This window comes from Belonocnema kinseyi, chromosome 7 (assembly GCF_010883055.1).
Source record: "Belonocnema kinseyi isolate 2016_QV_RU_SX_M_011 chromosome 7, B_treatae_v1, whole genome shotgun sequence".
NCBI classification, from domain to species: domain Eukaryota; kingdom Metazoa; phylum Arthropoda; class Insecta; order Hymenoptera; family Cynipidae; genus Belonocnema; species Belonocnema kinseyi.
The window spans coordinates 38,248,631-38,261,553 of NC_046663.1; the positions used below are offsets into that span (position 1 = coordinate 38,248,631).

The window sequence follows — 12,923 nt, forward strand, 5'->3', positions numbered from 1 at the left end:
TATATAATAAAACTTTGTAGCAAATTCATTTATTTTGTTGAAAACTTCATATTTTCTGGTTTAGAATTAGTAGTGTTTTGTATGAAATTCTTCACTTTAGGAAATGATTTCATCTATTTTGTTTAAAAAAGAAAACTAATAGAAATTATTTTCTTTGTTAGCGATTCAACTACTTCATTGAAAATACGTTTTTTTGGATTAATTCAACTGTTTTTTCATTTCAAATATAATTTTTTTGGTTCAAATATCAATTATTTATCGTTTTTCTTTGAAAATTCAACTTCTTCGCTTGAAAATTCCAATCTTTGGCTGAAATTTTGACTTGATATATCAATAACATCTTAAAAAATGTAGTTGAATTTTCTCGAAAATTTTAGAAAAATTGTATTTATATAAGCTCGGAAACAAATCAGTTGAAAAAATAAATAGTTAATTGAAATTTATATTTTGTATTCAATTTAATTTTTTGTCTCAAATTATAATTTCGGTGCAAATTTTGTTCTTCTTTGACAGAAAAATCTTTTGGGGTTGAAAATGTAACTACTTCGTTCAAATTTCATGTTTTTGGGTTGAAAATTAATCTGTTTTGGTTCAGAATTCCTCTATTTTGTAAAAAATTGTTGTTTTTTTTTGGGTAATAATTTTAGTTGAAAATTCAGTTCATTGGTTTATAATGTTACTATTTCCTACAAAATTGGTCTCTTTGGTAGAAAATAGATCTTCTTAGCAGAAGAATTATTCTTATAAAATAAATTAAAACCTTGTAAACAAAAGAGCGAAAAGTGGTGAATTGGTTAAACATTTTCGAATTTAGGTGTTGTAGGAAATTTGTGAAATTCAAGAGGGAAAAAGGGGATTGGGTAAAAAAGCGGACGTACTGTGACCCCTGGAATCAGGTAGGGGAAAGCTTCCTACAGTGGATAATCATTAATTGAAAACACTAAAATATGTAAAATAATTATCTTATTTAATTGTTCTGACAAGATTCGTATTCATAAACAAGGGGGAGTGATCCTAAGTCGGCACAGTGAGATTTTTTGCCAAAAACTGAGGGTAAACAGGGTTTAATCGCGCTTGAATGTATTTGGTCAGGTACCGCGATCAAAAGCAAAGTGATTAAGTCGATTTTTGTTATTTCTCAAAATGTTGGTCCTAAGTCGGCACTACCTGGTCATGAACCCCCAACGCGCCTCGAAGTGCAAAGGGATAATGCTTCGGTTTCTTGCGTTTTAAATTTCTTTCCTCGCCTACAAGAAAAAAGAATCAGCGAAAAGTCAATAAGAAAACACAGAAAATGAAGAGGCACCTACCAGAGACAAGCAACATGTAGTCAAAACAAAACCAAACTTAAAAAAACAGGAGATGAGTGGCATGAAATTAAAACCCAAAAAAATAAAATAACACACAAATGCCAACAAAATAAAAACAGGTGCGGACTCAGGACCACCTGAATGGTGCCGACTCAGGACCACTAGGAATATTTGCACATTTCATGCTATTACGAACACAAAACAAACCCGAATGAAAAAATTAACTTTATCAGGCGAGAGCACACTGAACACAGAAACCAACGCACTTACTCAATTAGAACTTTAGCTAATTTACACAATTGTCAGCGTAAATTACGTCCATGTCTATCAACCTGTCAAACGCCAAAATGGTTAGGCCGACATGCGCTTTAGCGCTGAGAAACGCGAGTGTTGTGGTTTAACGCACAGTGCCGACTTAGGACCGCTTTTCCGTAGAATTAAAATTAATTTATATTTTTTTATTTGTGTTCTTAATTAACGATTAACCACTATATGGTGAATTATCTACTATTAGGTTTCCCTTATTGAATTGTAAAAAAAAAATTACCTGGGCTTATGTGGGTTATGAGTCGTATTAAAAATTCGATGAATTCTGTTAGTTTTTGTAACAAGTGCTGAATAACATAAAGTGTAACAAAGTCCGATACCAAATCTGGTAACTGCACATGATTCTGTACTTGGTTGTACAACTACCGCAAAAGTCATTAAAAATGAGACCATCGTTCCAAGCAATAAAAGTGAAGAAAGCTCTCTTCCAGAAGCTTTTATTACAGGAGTTTCACTATACATCCAAAAGACGAAAAGAACAAAAACTGTAAGGAGAATGCCTACAAAAAAGTGGATCAGATTAGAAAAGAATGTTTACAGACGGAACTTTGTTATAAACAAACAAAATTTCGTTTTTTTTAAATTTCTAAATTGTTATTGAAGGGGCCGTCCAAAAACTATGTTTAACTTCAAGAGGGGGAGGGGGTAACAGGTTTCTTGACGATTTGTGACGTAGCTTAGGAGACAGGCGTCAACACAGAATGTGAATAATATTTTTTTGGAATGCTTGAAAAAATGAAAAATATTGATTTTATTTTGCATTTTTTCCTCTTTTTTCATTAAAAAAACATTCTTTTTTATTGAAAAGGCTACTATTATATTTTTGATTAAAAAATCATCTCTTTAAGTTGAAAAAGCTACAATTTGGTTAAAAATTAACTTTTTGTGGAAAATTCATATATTTGGGATGAAAATCTAACTGTTTTATAGAAAATTCATCTTTTTGGCTTGAAAATTTAACAACTTGTCAAAAAATTTAACTATTTCGTAGAAAATTAATATTTTCGGATTGAAAATTTAACTGTTTTGTAGAAAATGTATCTATTTGATAGAAAGTACGCTTTTAAATATTGTAAACTATTTTTTTTAATTAAAATTTAATTATTCCATTTTTGGTTAAAAATTGATATTTTTTAAGATTTTAAATTCAACTTTTTGGTTGAAAATCAGTATTTTTCTAGAAAATTAATCTTCTTGGTTGAAAATACAACTATTTGGTTTAGAATTATTTTTTTGTATCTTAAAAATCAATTATTTTGCTCAAAATTCATGTTTTAGTTGAAGATTCAAATGATTTATTGAAAACTATTCTTTTTTTTATATTTAATTTGTTTCTATTTACAAAATGAAAAACTTTTTCTGTTCATATTTCAACTGATATATTTTTCCCTTAAAATTAATTTTCCTAGATAGAAAATTAAAATCCTTAATTGAAATTCAGACACCTTGGTAAAGAATTCAACTATTTAGTAGAAAATTCAGTTTCATCGTAGAAAATTCGCTCTTCTAAATTGAAAATTATTTTTCTCAACGGAATTTGAATTATTCCATCGCTGTTTAAAAAGTGATCTTTTTTATACAAAAATTAAACTATTTAGTTGAAAAGCAGCCTTTCATGGTAGAAAATTAATCTTCATGGTTGAAAATTGATATATTTTGTTAAAAATTCGTCTTTGATGGTAGAAAATCAATTTATTTTATTAAAAATTAATTTGTTTTATTTGGTGATTCCAGAAATGTTTTAAAAAAGTAATATTTTTTTGTTGAATTACATTTTTTCCATGTAATTAAAAGGTTTTTTTAATTAAAATATCAAATATTATATTTTTCTCAAAAACTCTTCTTTTAGGTTAAAAATTTTATTCATTGGTTGAAAATTGAACCACTTGCCTAAAAATTAATTTTCTTGGTTGAAGATTAATAATTTTAGAATAAAATTAATTTCATTGGTTGAACATTCAACTATTTTATTGTAAATTCAACGTTTTTGTAAAAGATTCTTTTTTATAATTTAAAATGAATTTTATTAAACAAAAATTAAAGTATTCAATTTTTGCTTGAAAACTAATTTTTTCAGATGAGAAAATGTAAAATATTTTGTTCAATATTCATCTTTTTGGTAAAAAATTTAACTATTTGTTTAAAAATTAGAGTATTTTGTTAGAAATTTCTTATTTCAGGTTAAAATCTAATTTTTTAACTTATAATTTAACTATTTGATTGAAAAGGAACTTTTTTCTTAAAAATTTATATTTTCGAGCGGAAAATGCAGCTTTTTTGTATAGAAATTGTGTCTTCAAAATTCAACAGTTTGCTTGGTAATTGATTTATTTTGTTGTAAATTCGTTGTTTTTTGGTGGGATATTAATTTTCTTGTTTGAAAATTCAAATACGTGATAGAAAGTTGAACTTTGTTTTCAGTTAATAATTCAATTATTTGTTTGAAAATTGATGTTGTTTGTTGTAAATTAATCATGGGTATTGGAAAATTTTTTCTTGTTTAAAAATTTATTTTCTTAACTGAAAACCTAACTATATGGTGGAACAGTAGATTTTTTAAATGCAAATTAACTTTTGTTGAAAATTCATATTTCTGGGTTGAGAATTCAACTGTTTTGTAGAGCCTTCAACTTTTTGTCTAGAAAAATCAACAATTTGTTTGACTTTTCTTCTCTCTCTTGAATGAAAAATCTTTGTTGGTTGAAAATTCATTGGGTAGAAATTTTATCTTATTGGGTGAAAAATTGCAACTGCTTTTTTAAAAATTAATATCTTTGAGTTTCAGGATTCAACTATTTCATTGAAAATTCTTTCTTTCTTTCGTAGTTGTAAATTAATTTTGTTGACTACAAACTGAACTAATGCATTTTTTTCAGAAAATTAAACATTTTTAGTTGAAAGTTCAACTATCAATTTCTTTTTTAAGAATTCATCTTTTTCTTTTTGATGGAAATTTAACCACTTCGTTAAAAATTGAAATATTTAAGTAAACATTCAATTTATTGACTGAAGATTTAACCATTTTCTTGAAAATCTATGTTTGGTTTTTATTTTGTTAAAAAATGTTGTTGGCTGAAAATTCGTTTCATATTGAATTCAATATGGCATATAGAACAGTATTATTTAAAATAATTTATTCCCCTATTTTTTTTTAAATGACTGTATTAAATTCTTTTGTTTAATTGTAGGCGTTTTTCACAAGAAACCGAAAAAATTTGACTTCAAAGAGTGGCGAGAGATGTTCTTATTTATAGTATCAATCGGGGCGGGGGGGGGGGTCAATCTTTTTGTGATGATCTGTGACGAAGAAAGTTTTAAAAACAGCGGTACAAAAATAATTAAATTATGACATATGGTTATTTCATTAACGTATGATTTAATTACAATGGAATTCTCTTTTTCAATTTGACGATGTGGAAATCACAATGGAATCATATCAAAAACAATCATGAACAATAAAAAAATCGATTCTTATTAAAAAAGATAACATTCCAATGTGATTGTTAAATAATAAAATTGACAAACGACATTCCACTGTAATTAAATCAAATTTTAATTACATAAACAGTACGGACGCGAACCACTTAAGCTGTGGAATGGTCTAGATGTCGGTAAAGTAGAAATTTGTAGTCAGAACTCCCCTTACTCATCTTTTGAACGGTCCCTTATTCAAAAACTTTAAAATCATTATTAAAAAAGTAACTTACCACAACTAGCAACAATCATAGTAGCAATAGCTAAAGGACTCGAATAATCTATAAATTCCACAGGTAAATCAGCACAGAATTTTCCATCATTTGTTGGTTTTGTTCCAAGATCACAATCTTCACACCTGTGATCATCTAATTTATATTGATAAAGACCACATTTTCTGCATCTCCAACAACAAGGGTCTTCTTTCACTCGCACTTTTACTTGATTACGTGGACAAGGTTTGGAGCAAGTCGAATTTGGAAAATATCTTCGACCTCCATGCTCCTGGCTTCGATATTTCATTATTTTCTTATCCAGATGAAGAACTGGCTTCCCGTTATCATTTTCTAAAATGCAAGCACATTTTTTTATTAGAACTAAGTACAATTACAGTCAAACTCGGATATAACTTCAGGGATATACCCCTTCCGAGTTTAAAATTAATTATTTACGATAAGATTTCTTGTTATTATTTAATTCAAATCCAAATTTCTTCTATAGGCTCTGCGATTCGACAAAGAAAGCAAAGAAGAAGTATGGGATAGACAGATGCAGTAGAAAAAGAGATCCGACCGACTTCAAGCAGCGGAATTCCACTGCAGTGTTTTCTAATGTCAAACCGTGAATTATTAGCGTGAGAATAGTGAATACTGTGTTTTTCGTGGACAGTTATTTTAATATTGATAAAAGTAAGTAATTTTCTATCAAATAACTTCTTCATCTATCTTGTTATGAAACTGCGTCGCATGCAGTATGTGATTACGCAAAAGTGCATACTTCCCCAGTTAAAGTGTTGACGTGTGCTATTTCGGTGAAAAAATGCATGTCCTTTGCATGCTGCTGTCTAGGAATATTTTTATTATGTGGGCAAGACATATTTTTTCCACGATGTGAAATCCGCCGGAAATTGTTCATAGGCCCCTGAGTATCTACGTTCGGAGTGGAGATATATCCGGTTCGGTTTGTTAGGTCAGATCCACCGTCAGCCCCAAAACCGGCGTTGTGTCCGAATTTGAATGTATTTCATTTTTAATCAAATTTGCAGACAAGAGAAATTAATAAACTTACGAGTGTAATTTCCAACGACGTACCATCGATGGGATCCATCTACATCCTTTTGGTAATTTAAAATTGAATATCTTGGAGGGCCATCGACATTGTTCAGAAATCTAAAGTTATTTCCTGCTTCATCTGCAAGTCGATTTCAAAAATTAAAAATTAATTTTTTAGTTTAAGCTCTAGTGGAATTGAAGAATTATTTGTTTATTTGAAAATAACTGATTTTTCTATCAGAAAAGAAAAATTTCCAATAAAAAATGACGAATTTTCAACAAAACAGTTGAATTTTCGACCAGAAAAGATAGCTTTTTAACGAAATAATTCAATTTATAAGGAATTGGTTGAAATTCTAAACAAATTGTCTAATTTCTAACCACAAATAGTTTTGTTTTACTGAGTTGAATTTGAACAAAATGTGTAGTTGAATTAAAGAAAAATTAACCAAAAAGTTGAATTTAAAACCAATTAGCTGAAGTTTAAAGATAAAGAAATGAAGTTTTAACAAAATAGTTCAACCTTAAATCAAATAGTTGAATTTTCACCCTACAAACATGAATTTTTAAAAAAATAGGTGAATTTTCAATGGAAAAAGATTTAACTTCAACCAAAAATGGTTACATTTTTAACAAAATATTTAAATTTTCAAGCCAAAAGCACACATTTTTTAGAAGAAAATTGAATTTTTCACCCCTTAAGTTTAATTTTTAACAAAAAGATGAATTCTCATCAAAAAATGTCAATGGTTTATATTTTAACAAAAATAAAAAATGACTTTTTTCTGATCAAGGTAAATTTTCAACCAAAAAGAGAAAAGTTACATTTTCAATAAAAAAATAAAATAAAAATGAACAAATTTTCAACAAAATAGTTAATTTTTTAACAAAACTGATCAACCTTCAACCAAAACAATACACTTTCAACCAATTTTAGTTCAAACTTTGCACGATGCCTTGAATTTTTAATTAACAAATAATGTAATAGTTGATATTTTCACAAAATATATCAGATTTTTACCAAAAAAGATGAATTACAATACAAAAAAGAGAATTTTAAACAAAATAGATGAATTCTTCAACAAAAAAGTTAAAATTTTTACTACAAAAATATCTGAATAGAATTTGAAATTGAATAAAAATTTCGTCTAAAATTAATTATTGTACAATTATTAATCCTTGAAGAATAGTTCAATCCTAAACATTAATTTTGAATTCTTTTAATTAATTAATTAATTATTAAGAACATTTTTCAACTAAAAGAAGATACATTTTTATTAAAGAATTATAAAATTACTGTTTTAGTTAAAAAATTTAATTTAAAGACAACAAAACGAATTTTCAGCAAAATACATGAATTTTCAAAGAAATTGTTAGATTTTCTACCAAAAAAAAATTTTTCAACTAAAAAAGAATAATGTTCAAACAATAAAAAACTAATTTTCAAAAAATAGTTAAAATTTTCAAACAGAGGAGGAATCGAAAACAAATAAAAATTTACCATTTATGAAAGAAAAAAACTCGCCCAAATTGTTCAATTTTCAAAGGAAAAGACGATTTTTTTAACAATTGAATTTTCGACAAAAAACTGAATATTTAACCAAATAATGGCATTTTTAACCAAATAGAGGAAAGTTCAAACCAAAATGATTAGTTTTCTACCAAAAATACGTATTTTCAACTGAAAATGATCAATTTTCAACAAAAAATAATCAAATTAAAGATTAAGTTAAAAAAATTTATTTTAAAGCAAAAAAACGAATTTTCAACAAAATACATGAATTTAAAAAAAAATGTTTGAATTTTGTAGTAAGAAAAAAAATTATTTTCAACTTAAAAAGATCAATTTTCAATCAAAAATTAAAAAGTTAAATTTTTCAGTAAACAATTAATTTTCAATAATTAAAATTTTCAACCCAAAATGGGAAAATTACAGTTTAATAAAAAAAAATGTATTTTAAATCCTAAAAACCGATTTTCATCAAAATACATGAATTATCAAAGAAATAGTTGAATTTTTTACGAAGAAAAAAAATAATTTTAAACTAAAAAAGATTCATTTTCAATCAAAAATGAAAATTTTAACTATTTTCAGTAATAATAAATTTTCAACAATAAAAAATTATTTTTGATCAAAATAGTTAACATTTTTAACCAGAGGATATTTTTCAGTCCAGAAAGAAAAATATTTCATCTTCATTGTTCAATCTTCAAGCTAATATACGAATTTTTCAGTAGAAAAGTGGACTTTTCAACAAAAAAGTGATTTTTTATCTAAATAATTTAACTTTGTATCAAAAACGAGAAATATGCAACTAAAAAACAAAACCTTTAAACAATAGTGCAAAATTTACATTTTGACTCTAAAAAATTAGTTTCAAAGAAAAAAACGAATTAAAAAAAAATACTTTAATTAAAAAAAAAACTTGTTAGAATCAAAAAAAGTTGTTTAATTTAAATGTCGATAATCAAGAATTTTAAATAATGGGAAACATCCTACATTGGATAATGCAATCTGCAGTGGATAATCATTAATCAAAGATAATAATGCTTGGGAAATAAATAATCTAATTTCGTTATTAGTGAAGACACTGTACGAATTATTAAATTAAAAATTAAAATTAAATAAAAAGTTAATTTAAAAATTACAATTTTTATTTGTGCTGTTTATGAATCATTATCCACTGTAGGGAGGTTCCCTACAGTGGTTCCCGAAACAGTTACAAATTATATTATATTAAAGATTAAAGATTAAAGATGTAACGAATATTCAAATTTGATTGATTAAGAAGCATAACAAAATCCTTCAAAATTGTGAAAAATACCTTTGAACGAAACTTTGGATAAATATTCTGATAAAGTCTCCCCATCAATATGCATCATATCGGGACACAATCCATTAAATCCACTTCCACACTTTTCAACTTGTAAATCATGTAAAGCATATGCCACGGAATAAACGGCATCCCTTACAAAGTGGAGAAATCTCTGTTGCTTATATCCTGTCTGAGCTTCAATTTTTAATTCAGAATTCTCGCAAGCGTAATCGTCGATGTCATTCATGCGCTGAAAGTAAAATAATATTGAAGTTTAAAAAAAAAGTAAAAAGAAATTTATTTCGATATTATATTTTCTGCTATTTTTTGTGATCCATTACACATGATGACTTTGTCAAGCTCTTCGCCTGGGATGATTGCTAGAGAGATTGATCAGCGACCTGCGTCGGAGCAGTGTTGCGGATTGACGTTTCTGTTTTTTAACTTAGCACAAAAACGACTAAATAGTTATTAGACTAATTATAATTTATTAGGAAGTTTCCAACAAATAATTTCCGCTGAAAAAATTTTGAATTTTGATGCCCCCGCCTTAGGAAGTACCAAAAATGCTCCGAAAAACTGAAATTGACAATTTTGCGGATAATTGACAAATATGAACTCTGTTTTCACCTTTTTGGGTCATAAATTATTTTTATTCTACCACTGAAATCTTTTGAGGCGCTTTTTTTTTAAACAAAATTTTGCGATTGTTTAAATAATTTTTTTCCTGATAACTCACTGAAATATACTTTTCTTTAAGATGATTTTTTCTTTGTTTGACAAATCTTTTCAAAAATAGATGTTTAAAATTTTAATTTTGCTGTAATTAATGCGATAATTTGTTCTTGATAAGATCAAACTTTTTTTGTAACCATTAAATAATTAGTTAAACAATTAATTAAGGTTCAATTCGACATTTTGATGAAAAAGCGATAAAAAATCTGATTTTTTTCTTATCAATTTAATTAAGTATATCGCTTGTCGGTAAATATTTTTATGTTTTACAAAACCTTCAAATAAATAACATTAACAAATTTAATTGTGCAGGTAATGTTTGAATTTGCATTAAGATTTTATTCTATAAAAATAATCTTGAATTTTTTATTTTATTATTTAAAGAATTTTTATAAAAATTATGATATTTAACAATAAGCGACATACCTTATTAAACTTACAAGAAAAAAAATCAGATTTTTTATCGCATTTCAAACAAAATTGACAATTCAGCTTCAATAAATTGTTTAGAATATATATATAATAGAATAGTAATACCAGAATGACGAAGATATTCAAAGATAAGATACAAATTTAACCAAATTAAAAAAACTAGAGTTTTCTACCACTTTATAAAAAAAGCTACAAGTAAATAACAATTATTTATTTAAAAAATTTGTAAACGTTTTGAAAAAAATTAATTGTCCGATTCAACGTAAAAAATATCTTTTAATAAGTTAAGTTTCAAAAAAGTATTTAAACAAATATAAATTGTTTCAAGAATTGTAAATTTTTTAAGCATTGTTTAAAAACATGTAAGTCTTCAAATAAAACTAATTGATGGTAAACAAGGAAAAAACAGAATTAATATGTGTCAATTTTGCGCAAAATTGGCAATTTATGGTTTTCGGGGCACTTTAGGGACTACATAAGGGGGGGGGGGGCTTCGAAATTCAATGTTGCTTAACGGAAATTATTCTTTAGGAATAAATGTCTTCCTATTTCCTTTAAAAAACAACTGATAAAAAAAACAATACATTGGAAGCATCCATATATTACTTGAAACTTTGGACAGGGGTGGAGGTCAACTAAAAAAGATAGTTTTTAGACGAAAGTTAAACTTTCGGCAAAAGACTTCATTTTCAGTCAAGCGAGATGATTTTTCAACAACAAAAAAATAACTTTTCCCAATTAAAAAATAAATTTTTAATCCAAAAGGAGAAATGTTCAACAAAGAAGTTTTAACAACGTAGAATAATTTTCTTACAAAAAACAAATTTGCAACTGAATAGTTGAATATTCAACTAAAGTAGGTAAGTTTTTAACTCAAAATGTAATAGTTCAATTTTAGTACAAAAATTTAAAAAAAAAAGAGAATAATCAAGTCGTTAAATCCAGCCAAAAATTATGAATTTGTACAAAAAAATTGATTCCACAATCAAATAGGTGAATTTTCAACAAATAACATTAATTTTCTACCCAAGTGGAAAAAATGTTCAACAAAGTAGTTCAGGTTTCATGCTAAAAAGTTGAATATTTTAGAAAAAAGTTGATTTTTTAAACCGTAAAAGAAGAAGTTTTAACAAGAATGTTCATTTTTTATCGAGAAAGATAAATTTTCAATCAAGAATTAAATAGTTAAATTTCTTCCGAATAGAAGAAAGTTTCACTTATAAAGGATCAATTTTAAATTTAAAAAAATTAAATTGTCATAAACAAAATTGTTAAATATTCAAACAAATAGCTCAATTTTTAACGAAAAAGTTTAATTTTCAAACGAAATAGTGGATTTGTTAAACTTAAATAACATGAATTTTCAAAAAAAAAGTTAATTTTCAACCAAATAATTAAATTTTCTATTGAATTTTAGAATATTTAGGCCAAAAAAGGAATCTTTTACAAAATTGTAGAATTTTGAACCAAAAGGTTAATTTTATCCTCAAATAGACGAGACTTCAATCAATTATATGAATTTTGTACCAAATAGTTTAATTTTTAACTTCTAAAAGATCAATTTTAAATAAATAAAGTAATTTTTAAAAGAAATCATTTCCAAAAAGAAGTTATTTTTGTACCAAATAGGTCAATTTTATACTCAGTATTTGAATGTTCATGGTAAACAGATGAATTTTCTCCAAAAATAGACCAATCTTCAACTAAAACCATGATTGTTGAACAAACAAAAAAAATGCATTCTTTACATAGTAGTGCGATGTTAAACCAAGCAGTGGATTTTTAACCCAAAAAATGTATTGTAAACAAAATATGTGATCATGTAATCGTTTAAACATGTATTCCTCAACCAAAACTAATTAATTTTCCAGCAATCAGTTGCATTTTTAACCAAAAAGATCAAATTTCAAACAAGAAGATCAATTTTCCACCAAACCAGAAGAATTTTTGACAATATAAATTTTAATTTAAAATATAAATTTAAAGCAAAATGGAACAGTTTAATTTTTACATCAGGAAGTTAATTTTAAAGCAAACAATTTTTTAACAAAATATTTCAATTTTCAACCAAGGTGATGGATTTTCAACTAAAATAATGAATCTTAAAAAAAAATTTAATTAAAGAGCTCAACAATCCACCAACTAGTTAATTTTGTATCCAAGAAGATTAATTTTCTACCAAAAAGAGGAGTTACAAACAAAATACTAAAAAAGCAAAATTTTCAACCAAAAATGGAATAGTTCAATTTTCAGTTGAAAAAAAATTAATTTTAAACCAAAAATAAAACAAATTTTTAACAAAATAGTTACATTATTAAAAAATTCAATTATATTTTCAACTGAGTGGTCTAGTTTTTAATCAAACGATATGGAATTTCGAACGAAAAATCTAATAGTAGACTTTTCAACAAAAAAAAAAAAACTTTTATTCAAGAATAATTGGCTTTCTTTATTGGATTCTACGAGGGTGGATTGATAAGTTTCCGGCCTGACCAAGAGATGGCGCCACTAGGCCTACCTTGAGGTGGCGTTCTATAGTACCATCCTTAGATAGCTTG

The 12,923-nt window shown here is 26.2% G+C and overlaps 1 protein-coding gene across 1 annotated transcript in view; it reads right to left on the reverse strand.

The window, feature by feature from the left end:
- Positions 1–12,923, reverse strand: part of LOC117177060 (metabotropic glutamate receptor 8-like) — a 54,369-nt gene that overhangs the window by 9,480 nt on the left and 31,966 nt on the right. Inside the window, exons 8-12 of the mRNA XM_033367534.1 lie at positions 9,600–9,636; positions 9,208–9,384; positions 6,399–6,521; positions 5,345–5,677; positions 1,858–2,137 (exon numbers count right to left, since the gene is read on the reverse strand). Of these exons, the coding sequence (XP_033223425.1) occupies positions 1,858–2,137; positions 5,345–5,677; positions 6,399–6,521; positions 9,208–9,384; positions 9,600–9,636 (950 nt within the window). The remainder of the gene's footprint in view (positions 1–1,857; positions 2,138–5,344; positions 5,678–6,398; positions 6,522–9,207; positions 9,385–9,599; positions 9,637–12,923) is intronic.